Source organism: Lithobates pipiens, unplaced genomic scaffold (assembly GCF_037356315.1).
Source record: "Lithobates pipiens isolate NorthernLeopardFrog02 unplaced genomic scaffold, aLitPip1_a1.2 Scaffold_3, whole genome shotgun sequence".
In the NCBI taxonomy this organism is placed as follows: Eukaryota; Metazoa; Chordata; class Amphibia; order Anura; family Ranidae; genus Lithobates; species Lithobates pipiens.
In genome coordinates this window covers 99,150,360-99,172,854 of record NW_027507790.1, presented here as the reverse complement: position 1 = coordinate 99,172,854, position 22,495 = coordinate 99,150,360, and the positions used below count along the sequence as shown (strand labels likewise).

The window sequence follows — 22,495 nt, the reverse complement described above, 5'->3', positions numbered from 1 at the left end:
GATCCTTAATCTATCAATTCAACCAAAGCTCTCTTTTATTCTGAAGTCGGATCACCAGACAGAAGACCATAAGTTGATTGATCATCGAGTATGCTACTCATCTCTTTAATGTAATCTACTTCATCTAATACAACAATACCTCCGCCTTCATCGGCAGGGGAGGGGATAATCAAATTTTTCCTCTCACACAATGCTCTCAGACCACTGGTAATATTAGGGTTAGTATGAACTCTCTTATTAGGTAATTGATCTAAATCTTTAAGAACAAGACTCCGAATTCTTTTTAATGATGGAGCCAAGGTGCCAGGGGGATTAAACAAAGAAGGGTTGGACAAACCATAACGGACATTACTGTTTTGTGATGTTACTCTTGAACTAATGGGGGGTTATGAAAGAAAAAAATCTTTGAACACTTAGCCTATGGATGTACTTCTGTACGTCTATAAAGGTAGAAAATGTATTCAATTACCTAGGGACATTTTGAAGCCCCTTATCAAGTACAGATTTCTCTGCATTAGCGAGTTCCAATTTACTCAAATTAAAGATTCCTGCACCTATTGGGTTCTTTTTCTTTTTTCTTTGAAGGCGCCACCCCTCTCTGAAGCCTCGTTTGGTTTTGGGCTTCTGGGATGGTTCCCAATGGGTCTGTGAAAACCTGCAAATTGAGATAGGCCTGAAGAATTTTGATTATAACTATACGGAGATCTCGAGAATTCATCATCATGGGGAGGATCATTATTTCTATTGTGTCCAGATCTATTATTCTACCAATTCCTATGTGGACTATTGTATTCCTCTCAATAATGATGATCCCTAGTACCCTAGTACCTTCTTACTGAGACCCTCTATTTCCAGTTTTGGAACCTCTGCCTCTGGAATTGGAGAAATGCCTCCCACTTCTTCACTTAGGACCTTTATATGTCATGGTTATTATGCATTTTTGTTTTGTATATTGATTTTTGTTTACATCACTATTCACCTATATACACTTACTTACACTTACTTATGGTGTTTTTTTCAGCGCTGCACTTTTTAGATATCATTTGTCTGGACTTTGTTTAGTGTTAGCATCTTTAATTAGAGTGGCTTAGTGCAGCAATTTCGCTCCCCAGTTCAGTAACATGACTGCACAGTGAAATGAGAAGCTTCTGACTGCTAAGCTCGTCTCTCTGTCACACTCCTCTGTCCTCCTATAAACTTGCTTCTTGCACTACCACACAACTGATTGGCTGTTTTTGTTGCTTCTCCTTCTTTCTGAGCTCTGCTGTAGAGGGAATGCAAGAAGCTTATTAAGTAAAATTAAGGATCTTACACAGCTTGCATTAAAAAATGTATTTAATGATTTATTAATGAACACATAATTGGGTCATGGGATGGGTCTTAATGGTGAGGCTAAGTTACAGCAAGGAAATGGTGCAAGTATGGGGTGTCCCCCAGCCACTTATCTACAGTAGTCCTCACCCTATCTGTTTGTTCCCGGGTTCTTGCTGAATATTCTTGTTCTTGCTGAATATTGTGGGGGTTGCTGTCTCTAAAAAGGGAATCTAAACATCTTTGGATACTAAATGTGTAAGTAATACAGTCTATATAAACAAAAAAATGGTGGAGTGTATTATATTTAAGAATGGTGATACCTTTCTGATGTTGACTACATAAAGATTACATGCATGATATGAACAAAATCCTCTTCTCTAAAGAAGCCATGTTTTTTTTATTTTATCTATATATTATACATTTTCATTAAGCTTCAACAATTCACAAATTAATTTTAACATTTTAAAACATCTATTTAACACACTGTATACCTATTCACATTTTTTATTATATTGTTACCCTTCTTACCAAAGCACTATGCAAGAAAATATCTATAGACCAATCCATAGAAAAAAGAAAAAAGGGAGAGAGGAAAAAACACCATTTTCTTAAAATCATTTTGACAGGAAGCCGTCTTCAACAGCAGGTATCTAAATTTAAATTTAGTACATTGTACTAATGCTAAAGTGCTGGGCAGAAAGAAAGTGTTTCTAAATAAGTCTTATCTGAGATTGATTTTTTATTTTTTTATTTAGTTTTAATGAAAGAATATTATTTGGATAATGAAAGAATAAAATTTAATTGGTGTTTACAGCTGTATTGTTCAATTGAATGGATCCTAAAAAGTACTACCAGTAATATAAAGATATTGTGAATAAGCAGATGTTGAGTGTTTCATAATCGTAATCTCATCTCATAATAAAATTAGCAAAATTATGGCATTTAGTACTTTTATGAACATTGTACTACTGAGAGACACTATTTCATGTAACCACTATTTTACATAAATCAACATTTAATCTTATCAAACTTTATTGTATTGTCAACTGAAATGGTTCCCTTTTCTGCTTTCCTAAATGGTCACTTTATGGGAAAAAAATACTAGATAGAAACTTTTTAATCAGACGCTAATATTTGTGATTTTTTTTTTCTTCATTTAAAATAGATAAAAACATATATAATATGCATGTGGTAAATTCAGCAAATGCATGCAAAGTAAATTGAAAAAAAAATGGATAATTAGCATGTAAGGCATTACTATGACAATACTCCATTTGTTGGTTGTCTGTAAACTGGCACTAATGTGCCAGTTATGATGTAATAACAGGGTGAACACAAAAAAACAACAAGGCTTGTCTCCAAGATCTTAAAAAAGTACAAACAGCACATTGTTCTGGGTGTCTGGTTTGCCAGATTGCATAATAGCCCAGCACTGACCCTCTTGCAGTGCCAGGCCAACGAAATAATACTGAACATCTGATATATTGTCAGAAACCATGAATCAGACTGAGACAGAAGTGCAGTAAAAATCACACTAGTTTAATAATAATAGTAAAAGGTAAACAGAGCAAGTAGTCAGAACATAGCCAGAGTTTGGTAGCCAGAACGGAGAGCCAGACAAGCCAGGACGTCAGGGAGCCAGGGTTCTGCGTACTTCAAGACAAGCAAGGATATTAGGAAACTTGAGAATCAGCGTAGTGGAACAGCATGCAGGATCAGGAACCAGAAGGGACATCAGCCAAGCAAGTCTTTCACAGGTACACAGGAGAGAGTGTCTGATATGTTGACCAGGCGAAGGCAGAGAAGATCTAGACTGAACAGTTTAAGTAGCCAACACCTCCTGGACTTGTACTCAAGTGGAACGAAGAAGACCACGAAGATGCTCCTCTAATGCAGGAATGCTCGGAGGAGCAATGAGTCAGGCAACATGAATGGTTGGAAACCATAGTTTGCCATAAACGGGGACAATCTGGAACAGAATTCATGGCACTATTGTGAACAAACTTCGCCCAAGGTAAGAGGTCTGACCAGTTGTTATGATGGTCAGAAATATAGAAACGTAGAAACTGCTCCAAGGACTGTTTGGCTCGTTCTGTGGTCCCAAATGGCACAAAAGAGTTGATGCTTCCCTACGGAGACTCTTGGGGACAAAGCAGCAGTCACAAGTTTTCTCAGGAGGAGCATGGATCTGAGTGGAAAGAATCTTGCCACCCAAAGGAGAAGTGAGACTGGTGTGAACCATAGCCAAAATACGATCAGGAGGAATCGCTGGAACAGGAACCGATTCCAACTTGGAATTGGAGGAAAATTGTCGAGACAAAGCATCAGCCCTTACATTCTTAGTACCGGGTAAGAATGAGACTTTGTAATTGAAGCTTGACAAGAAAAGAGCCCATCGTGCCCTTCTGGGAGAGAGGTGTTTAGCCTCAGACAAGAATGTGAGATTCTTATGGTCAGTAAGAATGAGAACAGGCACAGTGGTACCTTCAAGGAAATGCCTCCATTCCTTAAGGGCTAAAATGGTCGCCAACAACTCTCTGTCCCCAATCTCGTAATTGCATTCTGTGGGTGACAATTTCTTGGGAAAGTAGCCACATAGATACATAGTGTTCTCAGAGGTAGGACGTTGAGACAGAAGGTTGCCAAATCCAGTCTCAGAAGCATCAACCTCAAGGATAAAGGGTAATGTAGGATCAGGATGTGCCAACACAGGAGCAGAAACAAAGGTAGCCTTGAGGCTCTCAAGGGCCTTAATGGAGTCTGGAGACCAACTCTGTGGGTTACCGTCCTTTCTGGTCATATCAGTCAGGGGTTTGACCAGGCATGAGAAGCTATGAATAATAATAATGATAATAATTGGCAAAGCCTAGAAAACGTTGCAGAGGATGTATACCCATGGGGTAGGGCCACAATAGAACTGCAGAAAGTTTCTCTGGGGTATATCGAAAAACCAAGAGTAGAAATGACATAACCCAGGAATTTAACCTGTTCGCGATGGAACTCGCACTTCTCCAATTTACAATAGAGATTGTTTTCTCTCAGCTTCTGAAGCACATGGCAGACATCTGTGTGGTGGCTCTCTAGGGACTTGGAAAATATAAGGATATTGTCAAGATAAACAACCACACATAATTGCAACAAATCTCATAGGACATCGTTGATAAATTCCTAGAAAACTGCTGGGGCGTTGCAAAGGCCAAATGGCATTAGGAAGTACTCATAATGGCCTGTTCTGGTATTAAATGCAGTTTTCCATTCATCGCCCTCCTTGGACTTCACGAGATTGTATGCCCCTCTCAAATCAAGCTTTGTGAAAACCGTTGCTCACTTGAGGCAGTCAAAAAACTCGGTAATCAACAGAATTGGATAAGCATTCTTCATCGTGAAACGATTGAGACTCCTATAATCAATACAAGGTCTCAGTTCACCACTCTTCTTCTTCACAAAGAAGAAACCAGCACCAGCAGGAGACAAGGATTTACGGATGAATCCTCGAGAAAGTGCATCTGCAACATACTCCTCCATGGCCTTATCCTCTGAGACAAAAAGTAAACCCAGCCTCAAGGGCATATGGTACCAAGTTGAAGGTCAATTGCGCAATTATACGACTGGTGTGGGGGAAAACTACTGGCTTGACCTTGTCAAAGACATCGCTAAAATAATGGTACTCCTCCAGCAGGGAGGAGAGTGAAGAGGTGCTCAGGACCTTAGTCACCTTCTAAAAACATGTCTTGCTGCATTGTGGCAACCAGGAAAGAACCTCAGCACAAAGCCAATCAAAAGAATGGTTGTGCCTCTGTAACCAAGGATAACCAATAACCACTGGAAACTTAGGAATATTTAGGAAATTAATTGGAATTGGATTATCTCATGGTGAAGAGCTCCCTACGGTCATGGACAACAGAACCATCTCATGTGTCACATGGGCAGGCTGTAGAGGTCTCCCATCAAGAGCCTCAATGACAAGTGGAGTGCCATGAATCTGCAGCAGAATCAAGTGCTTAGATACAGAGGCAACATCAATGAACAAGCCTGCAGCCCCAGAGTCAATTAGAGCCTGTATCTCAACAGATGACTCAGACCAAAAAAGGATAACTGGGACCAGGGGCTTATCCTTCTGGACAACTGGGGACAAAACTATGCCACCTAAGGTCTGTCTGCTACAGGACCCCAAAGTTTGGGCATTCCCAGGATGGGGAGGGCAACAATTCAAAAAGTGACTAGCCTGGCCACAATAAAGGCACAATCTCTCCCTCTTAAAGGTTCTCGCATCCACAGAGAGACGTGTGAAGCTCAAGTGCGTGGGTTCATCATCAACGACCGACTCCATACCAGGAGGAATGGGAGGTGAGGGAGGCAAGTGTGGGACTGCAAGGCTCGGAGACAAATGTACAGGAGGCTTCTGCAAGCACTCCTTTAAAGAGATTCTTTCTCTGAGTCTGGAGTCTATGAGGGTGGCAAACATGATCAAGTTCTCCAGCTCAGTGGGTATATCTCAGGCTGCTATCTCATCTTTGATGGTATCCGAGAGACCATAAGAAAAAGCAGCCACTAGAGCCTCATTGTTCCAAGCAACCTCTGTTGCCAGAGGACCTAATTCAAAGGCGTAATCTGCAACAGTTCTTGCTGTTGGACACAAGGCACTTGGCAGCAGGAGCGGAGAGTGTGGGAACGTCAGGGAACCTCTCAGAAAGCAAAGATATCACAAAACCTACTTTGCTTCTGTCCAGGGAAATGCCTGGGGCAGCATCTCAAAGCATATATCAACCTGGTTGAGAAACCCTCTGCATTGGACTGGGTCTCCCCCAAATTGCTTTTGAAGTGGAGCGGAACCAGACATACCTCTTATAGAGGTAATACTCAAGGCGGGTGCCTGCACAGAGACTGGAGCAGCAGCAGGAATGGCCTGCAACACAGGTTGTACTGAAGAAGCCACAGTGGGAGATTCCAGGAGTGTCTGTAACACCATGGCAAACTGATCCATGCAGTGATCCTGCTCATCGAATCTGGAAAAAATATTACCAACAAGTGGATTTACTGCAACTTCAGGAATTCATGGTCTTTGCCTACTGTCAGAAACCATGATTCAGAAGTGCAGTAAAAATCACACTAGTTTAATAATAATTGTAAAAGTTAAACAGAGCAAATGTAGTCAAAACATAGCCAGAGTTCTGTAACCAAAACAGATAGTCAGACAAGCCAGGACATCAGGGAGCCATCGATCAGCGTACTTCAGGACAAGCCAGGAAATCAGCCAGGAAATCAGGAAACCAGAGAATCAGTGTAGTGAAACAGCAAGCAGGATCAGGAACCAGAAGGAATATCAGCCAAGCAAGTCTTTCACAGGTACAAAGAAGAAAGTTTCTGATATTTTGACCAGACGAAAGCAGAGAGGATCTAGACTGAACACCTTAAGTAGCCAGCAGGACTGACGAGCAGGATATCATCACCAGGTGAGTCACTGTGGAAAGATTAGAGCTGTCAATTAACCGACAGCTGAGCGCCCTGCTCTGAGAAGGAAGGACAGAGCCTAGCCCTGACATATACTTCCTGGTGTCAGTTGCCTGCATACCGTGCCATGTGTTGTGGTCTCACCTGCTGGCTTCTATGTCACTACTGTGCCCCTAGAACACATGACTAGTGTAGACCAGATGTCCCCAACCTTCTTGATGTCTGCCCGACTACTCATACTCCACCCCACCCCTTACCGCTACCTAAAATTAACGAGCCCACGCGTGGAAATGGAGTACAAATGGCCATAGCAGCCTTTTAACCACTTCAGGACCGCCGTATTGCCAATGTACGTCAGCACAATGGCACAGGCAGGCACAATCACGTAGATGTACGTGATTGCCTTCCAGCGGGTGGGGGGTCCAATCGGACCCCCTCCCGTTGGATACGACGGTCCGGTTCCCTCCAGGAGCGCTCCGTGATGAGGGGATGGCCGTTCGTTTTCGGCCACCCCCTCTGGATCGCTCCTGGCCAATGAGAAGCTTCCTCCCCTGTGTATTGTTTACACAGGAAGGAGGAAGTGATGTCATTCTCCTCGGGGCGGTCTTTTTGACCGGACTATGAGGAGAAGACTAATAGTAAGTGTGCACCAACACTACACTGACATGTAGGTACACACAGGCACACAAACCCCCCCCGATCCCCCCCCCCCGATCGCCCCCCGATCCCCCCCCGCCCCCCCCCCCCCAGTCACAGTGTCACTGATTGCATTGATCATTTCTTTACTGATCAATGCATTCAGTGTCAGTTGTGACAGTAAAAACTGTCAGGACAGTTAGTGTTAGGTCCAGGGTAGCCCCCTATCACCCCCCAATAAAGATTTAACCCCCTGATTGCCCCTAGAGTTAACCCTTTCACCCCCTTTTGCCAGTGTCACTAAGCGATCATTTTTCTGATCGCTGCATGTGTCGCTAGGTAGCTAGTTATTTTTTTAGGTTCACCGCCAGGTTTTTATATCGCTAGGTACCCCGATATACTACCCAATAATGTTTTTAACCCCCTGATTGCCGCTAGTTAACCCTTTCACCCCCTTTTGCCAGTGTCACTAAGCGTTCATTTTTCTGATCGCTGCATGTGTCGCTAGGTAGCTAGTTATTTTTTTAGGTTCACCGCCAGGTTTTTATAGCGCTAGGTACCCCGATATACTACCCAATAATGGTTTTAACCCCCCTGATTGCCGCTAGTTAACCCTTTCACCCCCTTTTGCCAGTGTCACTAAGCGATCATTTTTCTGATCGCTGCATCAGTGTCGCTAGTGTCGCTAGGTAGCTAGTTATTTTTTTAGGTTCACCGCCAGGTTTTTATAGCGCTAGGTACCCCGATATACTACCCAATAATGGTTTTAACCCCCTGATTGCCGCTAGCTAACCCTTTCACCCCCTTTTGCCATTGTCACTAAGCGATCATTTTTCTGATCGCTGCATGTGTCGCTAGGTAGCTAGTTATTTTTTTAGGTTGACCGCCAGGTTTTTATAGCGCTAGGTACCCCGATATACTACCCAATAATGGTTTTAACCCCCTGATTGCCGCTAGTTAACCCTTTCACCCCCTTTTGCCAGTGTCACTAAGCGATCATTTTTCTGATCGCTGCATCAGTGTCGCTAGTGTCGCTAGGTAGCTAGTTATTTTTTTAGGTTCACCGCCAGGTTTTTATAGCGCTAGGTACCCCGATATACTACCCAATAATGGTTTTAACCCCCTGATTGCTGCTAGTTAACCCTTTCACCCCCTTTCACCAGCGATCACAGTATAAGTGTCACTGGTGACGCTGGTTAGCCAGTTAGTTATTTAGGTTCCCCGTCAGGTTTTTATATAGCGCCAGGGACCCCCATATACTACCTAATAAAAATTTGAACCCCCTGATTGCCCCTAGTTAACCCTTTCACCACTGATCACCGTATAAGTGTTACGGGTGACTCTGGTTAGTTTGTTTTTTATAGCATCAGGGCACCCACCATTTATTACCCAATAAAGGTTTAACCCCCTGATCACCCGGTGGGTGATATCAATTAGGTTTTAGGGTCAGGGTCTGCGTCGCCCCAGGCAGCGCTAGGTTAGTGCCAGTACCGCTAACACCCACACGCAAAGCATACACCTCCCGTAGTGCTATAGAATCTGAACAGATCAATATCTGATCTGATCAGATCTATACTAGCGTCCCCAGCAGTTTAGGGTTCCAAAAAAATGCATTGTTAGCGGGATCAGCCCAGATACCTGCTAGCACCTGCGTTTTGCCCCTCTGCCCAGCCCACCCAAGTGCAGTATCGATCGATCACTGTCACTTACAAAACACTAAACACATAACTGCAGCGATCGCAGAGTCAGGCCTGATCCCTGCCATCGCTAACAGGTTTTTTGGTAGCATTTTATATTTAAATCCGGAAGGCAGTGCTTGGTTTTCGGGGTCCCGTACGTGGCTAGGCTCCCAAAAAGTCCCCCACATGTGGTATCCCCGTACTCGGGAGAAGCAGCAGAATTTATTTTGGGGTGTAATTTGACTTCTGCCCATAGCATGTGTGAGCAATATATCATTTAGTGACAACTTTGTGCAAAAAAAAAAAAAGTTTGTAATCTTCCCGCAACTTTTGGCAAAATATAAAATATTCCATGGACTCAACATGCCTCTCAGTAAATAGCTTGGGGTGTCTACTTTCCAAAATGGGGTCATTTGGGGGGGTTTTGTGCTATTTTGGCATTTTATGGCCTTCGAAACTGTGATAGGTAGTGAGGAGTTAAATCAAAAATTTGCACCCTTAGAAATCATGAAGGTGGTGATTGGTTTTCGGGGTGCCGTGCGCGACTAGACTCCCAAAAAGTCCCACACATGTGGTATCCCCGTACTCAGGAGAAGCAGCAGAATGTATTTTGGGGTGTCATTTCACATATGCCCATAGCATGTGTGAGCAATATATCATTTAGTGACAACTTTGTGCAAAAAAAAAAAAGTTTGTAATATTCCCGCAACTTGTGGCAAAATATAAAATATTCCATGGACTCAACATGCCTCTCAGTAAATAGCTTGGGGTGTCTACTTTCCAAAATGGGGTCATTTTGGGGGGTTTTGTGCTATTTTGGCATTTTATGGCCTTCGAAACTGTGATAGGTAGTGAGGAGTTAAATCAAAAATTTGCACCCTTAGAAATCCTGAAGGTGGTGATTGGTTTTCGGGGTGCCGTGCGCGACTAGACTCCCAAAAAGTCCCACACATGTGGTATCCCCATACTCGGGAGAAGTAGCGGAATATATTTTGGGGTGCAATTCCACATATAACTATGGCATGTGTGAGCAATATATCATTTAGTGACAACTTTTTGTAAAAAAAATTTTTTTTTTTTTTTTTGTCATTATTCAATCCCTTAGGACAAAAAAAATAAATATTCAATGGGCTCAACATACCCATCAGCAATTTCCTTGGGGTGTCTACTTTCCAAAATGGGGTCATTTGGGGGGGATTTGTACTGCCCTGCCATTTTAGCACCTCAAGAAATGAGATCGGCAGTCATAAATTAAAAGCTGTGTAAATTCCAGAAAATGTACTCTAGTTTGTAGACGCTATAACTTTTGCGCAAACCAAAAAATATACGCTTATTGACATTTTTTTTACTAAAGACATGTGGCTGAATAAATTTTGCCCTCAATGTATGACTAAAATTTAGTTTATTCGATTTCTCTTATAACAAAAAGAAGAAAATATCTTTTTTTTTCAAAATTTTCGCTCTTTTTCCATTTATATCGCAAAAAAAAAAAATCGCAGAGGCAATCAAATACCATCAAAAGAAAGCTCTATTTGTGGGAAGAAAAGGACGCAAATTTCGTTTGGGTGCAATATTGCATGACCGCGCAATTACCAGTTAAAGCAGCGCAGTGCGAAATTGGAAAAAGACCTCTGGTCCTTAAGGTGTTTATTGGTCCGGGGCTGAAGTGGTTAATTACCAAAATATTACAATTTCACATTCTTTAAAGAGGAAGTAAACCCTGATGAGTTTACTTCCTCTTTCATTCCCTGCAAAGGTAAAGCATAATGGGCTACTATGCATCACATAGTAGTCCATTATGTGACACTTACCTGACATAGGAGCCAGCGATGTCACCGCTGTCCCTTGTAGTCCGGCGCATCCATCTTCTCGGTGGGTCACGCTGCTCCGCTGCTGCCATTCGGCGAAGCCGCTATGATGTCACTCCCGTGCATGTGCACGGGAGCCGCCACTCGCGGCATATTGCCGTTGACGGGTGCCGCGCTCAGTGCGCCTGCGCACCTGTCTTTCGGCAAATATCTCCTAAACCGTGTAGTTTTAGGAGATATTTCTTGGACCTACAGGTAAGCCTTAATCTAGGCTTACCTGTAGGTCAAAGTGTGTTGTAAGGGTTTACAACCACTTTAACACATAAACATCTGAAAACAAAACTATCAGTCACTCAGCCTGTTGGTCTTTGACGGCACCCCAAAATTAAAATATGTGTGTGGAGTTTTGTTGGTTTGTAGGTATCAAAAGCAATGGGCTTGGCTTCTTTCCTTCAAATGGCTATGCACATTAGAGAAGCCAAGTCTGCATAACGAGAGAAACATATTATATCTCTCATGCAGACTTTGCTATCCCCTTGTGGGTACAGACAAATTTCCCGGACAGTTGACAGTTGACCCTTCTCACACTGTCATGCCGGCCCTTTTCTATTTTCTCTTCTTTTCTCTCACTCTATTGGTATTGTAGCTTGCAGGTAAAAGCGCATCACTGTAGTGAGGGAACAAGTTTATGTTACATCCAGAAGCATGTTAGATGCTGAAGAATCTGTTAGCAGCTTTTCTCTGCCAGAGGGAGAAGATTTGAGGAACAGGCAGCAATACAGGTAAGTATAAATAGTAATTTGGAAAATGTAAAGTGTTCTCTGAATGGTGACCATGCTGAGCAGGTGACCTCTGGTGTTCAGTAAGCAGCAGGGCAGGGGGTTGACATGGGACCCTGAAATTAGTAGAGATCACCTTATCTATCTTCTCTCCTGTCAGAACGGGAATCTGCCTTGTTTACATAGGCAGCCTGCCATTCTGCCTCTCTCGGGAATGAATGCTGGCCACAGGTTCACTGGACCCGCTCCCCCTCTGTCCAATCAGCATGCGATTGCACCTCCGTCTCACCATCTGCTATGCCTGCTATGCAGACTCATCCCTTTTATCCCAAAGAATGACAAAGTTGGAACAGTCATTAATTCATGACTGGACTACGCAAACTCACTTTACATAGGATTACCCCAATATCAACTTGCGTGATTACAACTTATCCAAAACACGGTGGCAAGGCTGATAACAGGAAAAAAACCTGGGAATCAATCTCCTCTTCCCTGAGGAACCTACATTGGCTAACCGTAAAGAATCGGATCACATTCAAGACCCTCTGCCTCAGCCACAAATGCATGCATAGAGACGCTCCTCAATACCTAATTGAGAAAATAAATCATTACACACCAAGCCGCAGTCTTCGATCAGCTAACAAAAACCTCCTCCTCGTTCCCAAATCCCGGTACAAATCAAAGGGGGATCGGAGATTCGCTGTCCAAGGACCTTGGTTATGGAACGCTCTACCAACCCACATCGGCCTGGAAGAAAACCACCTGGCCTTTAGGAAAAAAACTCAAGACCTTCCTCTTCTAGATGATGGACAACTAAGCTCTTCGCAGTGCCTTAAGCGATTCAGTTCGCGTTGTGCGCTATACAAATATTTAATTAATTAATTCATTAATTCAGGTAAGTAATTTTGCGCAATAAAGCCAACCTGCCACAGTAAATGTACGTTATGCATTCGGTAAGTGGTTAACCAAAGATCTGATACAACATAAAATAATGCAACAGCAGACAAAAAAACAGGAATAGCTGATGTAATGTGTTTAATTAATATAAATAAATATCAGCAATACATTTGATCATTCTAGTATGATTGAGATCATTCTTATCTCACCAATTTTGATAGAGGTGGTCTAGAGGAGCTTTCAGATTTGTTTTCATCTGGAGTATCATTTTCATTGACTGTATCTTCAGGTTTTGTGTCCTGGAAAACAAAATGCGATACGATTCAGTGTATATGTTTTAAAGTCATTTAGTAGAGAGGTTAGTAGCATTGTTATGTGTTGCAGAGAATAAGTACGGTTGGGGAAAGATGTAAATGCAAAAACTATGGGTTAGATGCAAACAGTGCATAGAGGACTTCTTCTGTAAAGTTTGCAATTATTTTAGGTGTCAGCTCCTCTTTAAGGAGTAATTTCACTCAAAACTTTGGGCAGAATTCCAGCCTTTCCTTTTTCAGTCCCCTGTGCTACTGTCTATTGTTTTTGACATAAAACTTTGCTGTTCTTTCAATTTCTTTCCCTACCCACTGCGTACCTCCTAATTTTCATTGAAGTTCATGGCACTTCCTCTCTGCAGACATCCATCCTCCCAGAAGACCTTCTGACTGTCTTTGGCACAGCCCCTTGGCTTCAGGGGTGTCAACTGTAGCTGCTATGTGTTTTATCTGGAGGAGTTACCGCAGTGTAACACACAGCATGTGGCTTACTGTCTTACACAGTTCACACTTAGGCAAAGTCCATGTGTATTAGCTTAGACAGGCAGGAAATCTGCTAAAAGTCAATTACCATTAAATGAAATGAGCATTAATGCAGTGAAAGTTAGAATGAACTCCGCACCAAAAATTTATAAATTTATAATACCTCAAATTAATATAGTGCCGCTTTCCTGAAGAAGAGTGATAGACTCCTCATTGGTGAATAAATAACACATAGGGGGCGCTATTTAACAGAAAAATTATTGATAGTGATTAATTCCACTATCGCTAATAATCAGTAATGTTTTACCACTAATCAACAAATACCATATGTACAGTGATCCATGATAAACTCCACTAAATATTCATATTTAAAAGAATGCACAAAAAAACACGTGCAACAACACCCAAAATAAAAAATAATAATCATAAAGTCCTTGTAATCCAGTTAATAAATCCTTTAAACGTGATGTGATTGCCACACACAAAACAATGATGGATCTTTGATATAGAAGAATGTAGCCACAACCTTCCATGTAATCCTTCACCACAGCCTTGGTAATCAACACCCAAAAAATGACTGTAATATAGTTCGGCTTACCAGATGTTATTGACTACTTTACTAAAGATAGTCAATCATTGCTTCTGCAGGATTGTGCCTGCTCACATGTGTTGACCTGTAGATAGTTTAAACCTTCCTCCTCACAGACAAGTACGGAATATTAAAAACAGATAGAGAGCCTCCATAGTGCAATGCAATTTTATTAAAAGTCGTAAAAAAATGTTTAGCCAAATGGCTCCTTACTTATAAAAGTGCCTTTTTCCCACCACTGGGGCTGCTGGCATTTCTGGGACGAGCTGCGATGCAAAAGTTTCCGCACTGTCCTCCACGGATAGCGTGCATTCCACATGCTCGCGCCGCTAACCAGGGGAACCGGATCTCCTGCATGACCGTGCACTGCCCCCCTGAAGAAGAACAAACGAAGCGTCGGTTGGAGGCAGTGCACGGTCACGCAGGAGATCCGGTTCCCCTGGTTAGCGGCGCGAGCGTGTGGAATGCACGCTATCCATGGAGGATAGTGCGGAAACTTTTGCATCGCAGCTCGTCCCAGAAATGTTTCTGTTTTTAAATTTTGCAAATAATCTTTCTTCATACATTTAGGTCAGAATGTATTCTGCTACATTTCCTTAGTGAAAATAACCCAAATCAGTGTTTATTTTTTAGTCTGTATGAAAGTTATAGAGTCCACAAACTATGTTATATATACAGTATATATTTGAAAATTGATCAATCCGGATGTAATGATTGAATATATCATTTCTTGAGGCCTGAAAATGCCAGGACAGTACAAATACCCCCAAATTACCCCTTTTTGGAAAGTAGACAGTTCAAGTCATTTAGAAGGAGGCATGGTGAGTATTTTGATCCCCATTTTTCTCCCCCCTTCCTTCTTTCTCAATCCCATCCTAGATATACAGAGACCCTAAACTGTCCGATAGGTTCAAACATACACTCCACATTCTAACACCCCCTTAAGTAGAACATTTTATTAGTCCAACATATCTTATCTCCTCTTCCCTGAACCATACCTATTGGTCCTGTTATATACTCTGAAACACTACCTCAATCCCACATAGGATCGATCTCCAGAAAGGAACTAATGCCTTAAACTCCCTGCTTACTATTGCAATGCATTTTTGCTCTTCACAGTGTGGTCCTTAGGCCTTTATATATTACAGTTCTCTTAATAGACACACCCCATGCCAAGAAACAACATATGCTGTAATAAATGCATTATACCTTTAAACACGATAAACTTATACCACTTTATACAGAGGTGTGTTAAATTTGATGCAGGTATAACTGCAAATGTTTAATGTATATGTAGCGACCTGCTCCTAATGGGCAGATACTATTATTTTTTCAAATTTAGTTGTCTGAAGCCACAGTTGGGCTCAGGCTAATTTTTCCTAAAAGTTCTGGTTTCTGTGCCAGTCCAGCTAGGTTGCACTGGTTCCCACTTGACCGTAGGTGTTGCTGTCACCGCCGGTAAGTGTGGAAATGCAGCAGGCTGGATGTATTGAATACTACCTCTTGCTCGGAAATAGCTCAGTGGGAGTGGTTTCCCTGCTGTACATTCTGGGAGAGGGCATTTAAGATACCAAAGCCATTTTTGTTTTTTCTTTTTCCGGGGTCCGCTATCCCAACCTCATGGCCCTCCTGGTCTGTGGTCTGTGTCGCATGGTCCTGCGCCTCGGGGCCAGCTGGCCTGAGGCTTTGCAACTGAGAGGGTAGGCCCAGAAAAGTCTTGGGGCCTACAGATCCAGGGGTGGTCCTGTGCTGCCTCGTGGCCGCGGTCGAGATCTACCTCAGAGTTTGCCTGGACCGGATCCGGAGAAAGTGATCGCTCCCGAGGAATCCACTACAGGAACAGGTGAGAACTCTGGGGAAAATGTTCCTAGTGGGACTGTTTGCAGATATCTACTGTTACAGGACTCTGAGATAGACTCTCTGTCGGACATATCTGGGGATGATGACTTGTTTGAAACCATGTCCATGGGGGAGTGCATCGCCTCAGGTGGGATTAGTGAGACTTTGTCCAAAGATAATAGTTCATTCAGGTCAAAGAAATTACCTGTTTACGCCATGGTACAGAAGTCGTTTACTTCATGTGTGCCTCCCGGATTGGGAAGTGCCGATCCCTGCCTAGACTTGCCTGATCACAGCGGCTGCTGAATAAACGGGTAGCTACCGAGTATGGGCTGGAATTCCCTTACGTACCTAAAGAGGTTATGCAAGAGATTGAACAGATGATGATGTTTGGGACTATTTGAAAGTACCAAAACCTTTCAGGAAGCCAGGATGTTCTCCCAGTATGGATGAGCATTTTACCGGGTGTCTTCAACACTGGAGTTACGTGAGACACATTTATGAGGACAAAGTAATTATTTGCCGGCCGGGAAAGGACAACATTGTATATTTCATCACAACTATGGATGCTAAGGAGAAAGCCATTACTTTGCCAGATCCCCGGTTCTATTGGTGATGTATCACATTGACTTTTCTTTTGTGCCAGTTCTAAAAGAAGAACTTTTCTCAAAATACAAGGACTGTGGGGACTAGCTAGGTAGTGTTAGGTTTCCTGGAAGCCAAGCTTAGCTCCAGTGCTTGTATAAAGGACTTGTGTTTCAAAGCTTTCGCCATTAGATGGTGGAGGTTTGCACAACAAGTTGGACTCTTGCACTTAGACACACAGTTAAATATATTGGAAAGAAAGTGTAATTTCCTTTTAAAATTAGGCTTTGCTTCCTGTAGTTGTACATGTTGTATGCTTCTGTTTTTCTGTGTTTTGTTTCAGGAATGCAATGAGATCTTCTATCAAGCTGCTGGAGAGTGAGTGGTTTAGATAGTTAGAAGATGGAAGCTATGTGTTATGTAACTTGTTTACATGTGAAATTGTTCAAATATATTATGTGTTCGCTTTACCTATCCTTTTCCCTTCCCTAAGTTTTGAGTTCAGGCACCAGACTTTCAGTCTTTATTTATCTGAAAGTCTTTATTTTTCCAGATAATGGGGACATCATGGGGGGAAGCATGTAGCCTGCTCTTAATGGGCAGACACTATTTTTTTTTTCTAATTCAGTTGTCTGAAGCCGCAGTTAGGCTCAGGCTAATTTTTCCTAAAAGTTCTGGTTTCTGTGCCAGTCCGGCTGGGTTTCACTGGTTCCCACTTGACCATAGGTGTAGCTGTCACTGGCGGTATGTGTAGGCTGGATGTATTGAATACTACCTCTTGCTTGGAAATAGCTCAGTGGGAGTGATTTCCCTGCTGTACATTCAGGGAGAGGGTATTTAAGGTACTGATGCCATTTTTGTTTTTTCTTTTTCCGGGGTCCGCTATCCCGAACTCATGGCCCTCCTGGCCTGGGGTCTGTGTCGCATGGTCCTGCGCCTCGGGGCTGGCTGGCCCGAGGCTTTACAACTGAGAGGGCAGGCCCAGAAAAGTCTTGGGGCCTACTGATCCAGGGGTGGTCCTGTGCTGTCTCGCCTGTGGGGAGAAGCCAAGAAAACTGGAGGATCCAGGGGAGGACTTTTCTAGTAGAGGACCGAGCACAAGGCTGGTGTCTGGAGGAGCCTGGAAACTCAGTTAGGGGTCGCAACCCGGATCAACACCCATACAGTATTGCTGGGTCGGCTGAAAGAAACTGGTACTGTATGGTAGTTCTTCAAACTCTCAAGATTTCTTAGTTTAATTGACAAGTCTGTGGCAGAGACTTTGTTGAGCATCTCATCGGCTGCTAGGTCAAGTGAAAGGGGCCTATCAGATGGTTGCTGGATCCAGTCTGTGGAGCTGTTTGTCATCTGGATCTGACCAATACCTCTAACCCGTAATTACTAGGTGCCTGAACTTCTCCTTTATCCTTTGACCCTCTATTGAAGGACTTTTGTGCTTATCGTGAATAAATGTTAAAAAAAGAAGTAAGTGTCTGATTCAACATCATTTGGGCTACTTTCCAACGGGACCCCTGTGACAGAGAAGCGAGCAAGGGAGGTAACGGTAAGCCCAAATCAAACCAGCAGCTCCTTTGGGGGCTAGTGCTACATATATGTTTATGGACACTCCCCTTTGATACGACCTGTGAATATACAAGTGTAGCGCCCACCACTTTAGGTGGGTGCTATTAGTTTAGAAGTTAGGTTAAATTGCCAGTGCCTTACTGTATTTTGTACAGGCCTGGAGGTTTGTTTTGGTTAGGGTGGAGTTATAGGTTAGAGGGGGGGGGGGTGACCACCTGGTTATCACCCTGGGAAAACACTCCCTTCCTTCTCCAGAAAAGTATCTGGAAAGGGGGCGGGTCAGGCCCTGAGGGACAGGCAGTGTGCATGGGCCCTTGTCCAATCGTTAATTTGCTTGGTCAGGGGCGATGTCCATACATATACACTGGGGTCACATTTTCCCTGGGGAGTTAGAGATGGGTAGAGTACTAATCCACAAAGGCTGTGCTGTGTAATTTGTCTTTTTGTATTATACAAAGTACCTGGCTGATCCTGGTTGGTTCTGCCCTCCCCTCTCTAAACTGACCAAGGTTTATCATGGCTGCTGAGCCCTGACACTGTGATCAGTTTACGTGCCTCTGTCATCCACAGCTCTCCTCTGTGCAACCCCCCCACCTCCACTTTGCCTGTCAGCTGTGTCAGTTTCTGCCTCTCGCCTCCTGCAGAAATGCAAAAAAAGGAATGAGGCTAGTCCTAGTGCAGCATTATTTTATTTGATTAAAATACAAATTGTTGACAATATAAGTTGTGCTTATATAGTGCTAGTGAGAGTAGGTGCTTTCCAGATCCAGCATAACAGAGGAGCCACCGGGGTGTCCCTGTGGAAGAGTCCACGAGCGACACGAGTCAGCAGGAACATGAAGCCTCGAGGGACCTGGAGAGGATGCCGACTGTGTAACTCTGTGTAGGAGTGTTCCGGAGCTTTTTTTAATCAAATAAAATAATTCTGCACTAGGATTGTGCTGGCACTTCTCTTCAATTTTTGCATTTTGCCTGGAGTCCCCCAGCCTGCGCCTGAAGCAGCCTCGCTCCCTTTGCAGCATTTTTTTCAGAGTTGACAGGGGCGCACCCCCTAGAACTCCATGTTCAACTCGTTCATTTCAGGACTTTGATCAATTGTTTATCTTACAAAACCTTTCTTTTTTGTTTTTTATTTCTTTATTTATTCAATTTTAACCTCTACAATATATTTGTATTGTCACTATTGATGAACCAGCATATTTATGCATGTCCTCTCTCTATTATTCATAAACAGGCGTTTCAGCATTGAGGGTTACATTAGTGCTTTATGTGTGTGTGTTTCCTCCTGCAAAAACAACTCTGTCATTTTCAGGCACTTGTCTGTCTTCCTTAATGTGCCCAGTGTATCTGTTGTATTAAAAAAATGCTGTTCTATACTGTATTTTGGCACTCATGTGACCAACCTCTTCTCTCCTTCTCTCCTCCTCCCCACTGACATCAGCAGGGATTATCAGCCCCTCCCACTGTAGCTGTCAGATCGGGAGAGGGAGCAACGACCGATCACGTGAAATACAGTATAGAATGGCATTTTTTTAAATAAAACAGATACACTGGACACATAAAAGTAGGGTTCCAACACTTTAATGCATAGAATGCATTAAAGAGGAAGTAAACTCTCCTTGTTTGTACCTATAGGTAAACCTATAATAAGGCTTACCTATAGGTACTGTAAATATCTTCTAAACTTGCACCGTTTAAGAGATATTTACTGTATACTGTGGCGATTACGTAATCCGCGCATGTGCTCTGAAGGAATGGTTGCCCATGGTGTTTCTTCAGGGCCTGTGCCGTGACCAGCGGGTCCCACACGCCTGCGCTGGAGCCCACGAACCCAGTAGTACCACTGGGTAGATGTCAGCCACCTCAGCGGCATGGGGGTGCGCTGCAGGGCTTTGTTCTACGGTAAGTATTTCATAATGAGCTAGTATGCAATGCATACTAGCTTATTATGCCTTTGTATTGCACGTTTTTTTTTTTTTTTTTTTCACAGGGGATTACAACCTCTTTCAGATAAAAAACCTTCTGCCTTTAGAACCACTTTAACAATTCCCTACAGTTACCAAAGTCACCTTTGATGTATGTGTACATTGTAATCATATCCCCTCTTCTACAAAGGGAATAACTGTAGGCTATGTAATCGATCCTCATAACTGAGGTCCTCCATCCCCTTTATTTATTTTGTTGCCCTTCCCTGAACGCTTTCTAATTTAACCACTTGACAACTGGGCACTTAAACCCTCCTCGTGACCAGACCAATTTTCAGCTTTCGGTGCTCTCACACTTTGAATGACAATTACTCAGTCATGTAATATTGTACCCAAATGAATTTTGTTGTCCTTTTTTCATACAAATACAGCTTTCTTTTGGTGGTATTTGATCACCTCTGGGTTTTTTTATTTTTGCGCTATAAATGAAAAAAAAAACAATTTTCTTTGTTTCTGTGATAAAATTTAGCAAATTATTATTTTTTCTTCATAAATGTTGGCCGCAATTTATACTGCTACATATATTTGGTAAAAATAACCCAAATTAGTGGATATTATTTGGTCTTTGTGAAAGTTAGAGAGTCTACAAGCTGTGGTGCAAATCATAAAAAATTGATCACACCTGATGTACTGGTGGCCTATCTCTTTATTGCGACCTGAACAAGACAGAAAAGTACAAATACCCCCAAAATGACCCCTTTTTTGAAAGTAGACACTCCAAGGTATTTAGTAAGAGGCATGGTGAGCTTTATGATGTAATTTTTTCCCACAATTGTTTGCAATTATTTCCCACAACATTTTCATTGTAATAGGTTATTTCTCTCACGTGGCATGTGTATACCACAAATGACACCCCAAAATACACATCTAACTTGTTGACTACCTATTACAATTTTGAATGCCCTGAAGCACCAGGACAATGACACATGACACTGATGTGGCACTGATGACCGATGGCACTGATATGTGGCACTGATGACAGTGACACTGATGTGGCACTGATGACAGATGGCACTAATACGTGGCACTGATGACACGTAGCACTGATGACAGATGGCACTAATACGTGGCACTGATGACAGATGACACTAATAATTTGCACTGATGACATGTGACACTGATGACAGATGGCACTGATATGTGGCACTGATGACACGTGACACTGATAACAGATGGCACGTAATACTGACAGGTGACTCTGATGACAGATGGCACTGATACGTGGCACTGATGAAAGATGGCACTAATATGTGACACTGATGACATGTGACACTGATGTGGTACTGATGACAGATGGCACTAATATGTGGTACTGATGACAGATGGCACTTATACGTGGCACCGATGACAGATGGCACTAATACGTGGCACCGGGAACAGGTGGCACTGGGGACAGGTGGCACTGGGGACAGATGGAACTGACAGGTGGCAGTGGGGACAGATGGCACTGACATGTACTGTGGGCACTTTATTTACCTTTTTTTTTTTTTACACTCACCGCTGCGGCCGTTCGTCTCTCCCTCCTCACACGCTGTCTCTGGGAGAGCCGGCGATGAGAGATGATCTCATATGTTTACATATTTTTACATAATTGTTAAGCTGGCTAAGGGTGAAGGTCTGCCTGGTAGAGAACAAATTGAGCACCATCTGCAATATCCTCCCCATCTGTATCAACATTCAAATCCCCAGGACAGTCCCCTGGAGCGCACCCCCTTCTCAAGGGGACACGCCCTAAAAATTACAATGCAGACAGAAATAGGACAACAGACAGCACCCAAATGCTCCCGCAACAAGTACGTTTATCCGGCCACAATTACCCCAAGCCCCTGGTAGAACACAGGGAAAAGGAGGATAGAAGCCTAGGTGGCAGCCTTGCCAATCTCTTAAACCATAGTCTGTAGCCAAAAGCTAGATTAGAGTGCATCTTGTCAGTACAGGAAGGAACCTGAACCCTATACCATGGAGTTGGTTGATGGTCTGCTGAGTCGACTTGGCATGATGGAGCTAGAAATCAAAGCATCAGTACAGGATCCATCTTGCAATACAAAAGAGGAAAGTAAAGGCTGAGAGATAAAACTTTCCATCCCGACCACATCCAACCAAGAGGTGGAAACATCCTTTGGGTGAACTGGATGCAGATCAATAAGATGAATAAGGATGTCCTGTTTGAGGAGACAGATAGAAACTAACCATAGCAAAATGGAGAACTGGTTTCTAATAACCTTGTCTTATGTTAAACCTGTGAAAGGTTCCATGCTAGACACCAGCCCTAAACAGTCACCTCCCAAAGTGAAGGCTATGAGTAAACTTAAGATCCCACAAAGTCACATGAGTAGCAATATTAAGAGACAAATTCTAACCTAGGCCTAGATGTAGGCCTGGTGACCATGATGTACTCAAAGTTGTAGAAAAATCCCCCATTTTTGACTTGTTGCTGGAATAGGAACATCTTGTTTAGTGCTACCCCCTTGAGGGCTGCTAGATTCCTGTACAGACAGGCAACACATTTTTCCAACATTAATCTTGACAGAAATCAGTCCTTGGGTTTGTTTTTCGGGGGAAAACAACTTGAAAAG

The 22,495-nt window shown here is 42.9% G+C and overlaps 1 protein-coding gene across 2 annotated transcripts in view; it reads right to left on the bottom strand.

The window, feature by feature from the left end:
* The window catches only part of CCDC60 (coiled-coil domain containing 60), a 315,694-nt gene that overhangs the window by 158,170 nt on the left and 135,029 nt on the right, over positions 1–22,495 (bottom strand). For both annotated transcript variants that reach the window (XM_077462079.1, XM_077462080.1), the window contains exon 3: positions 12,774–12,863. In XM_077462079.1, the coding sequence (XP_077318205.1) occupies positions 12,774–12,863 (90 nt within the window). The remainder of the gene's footprint in view (positions 1–12,773; positions 12,864–22,495) is intronic.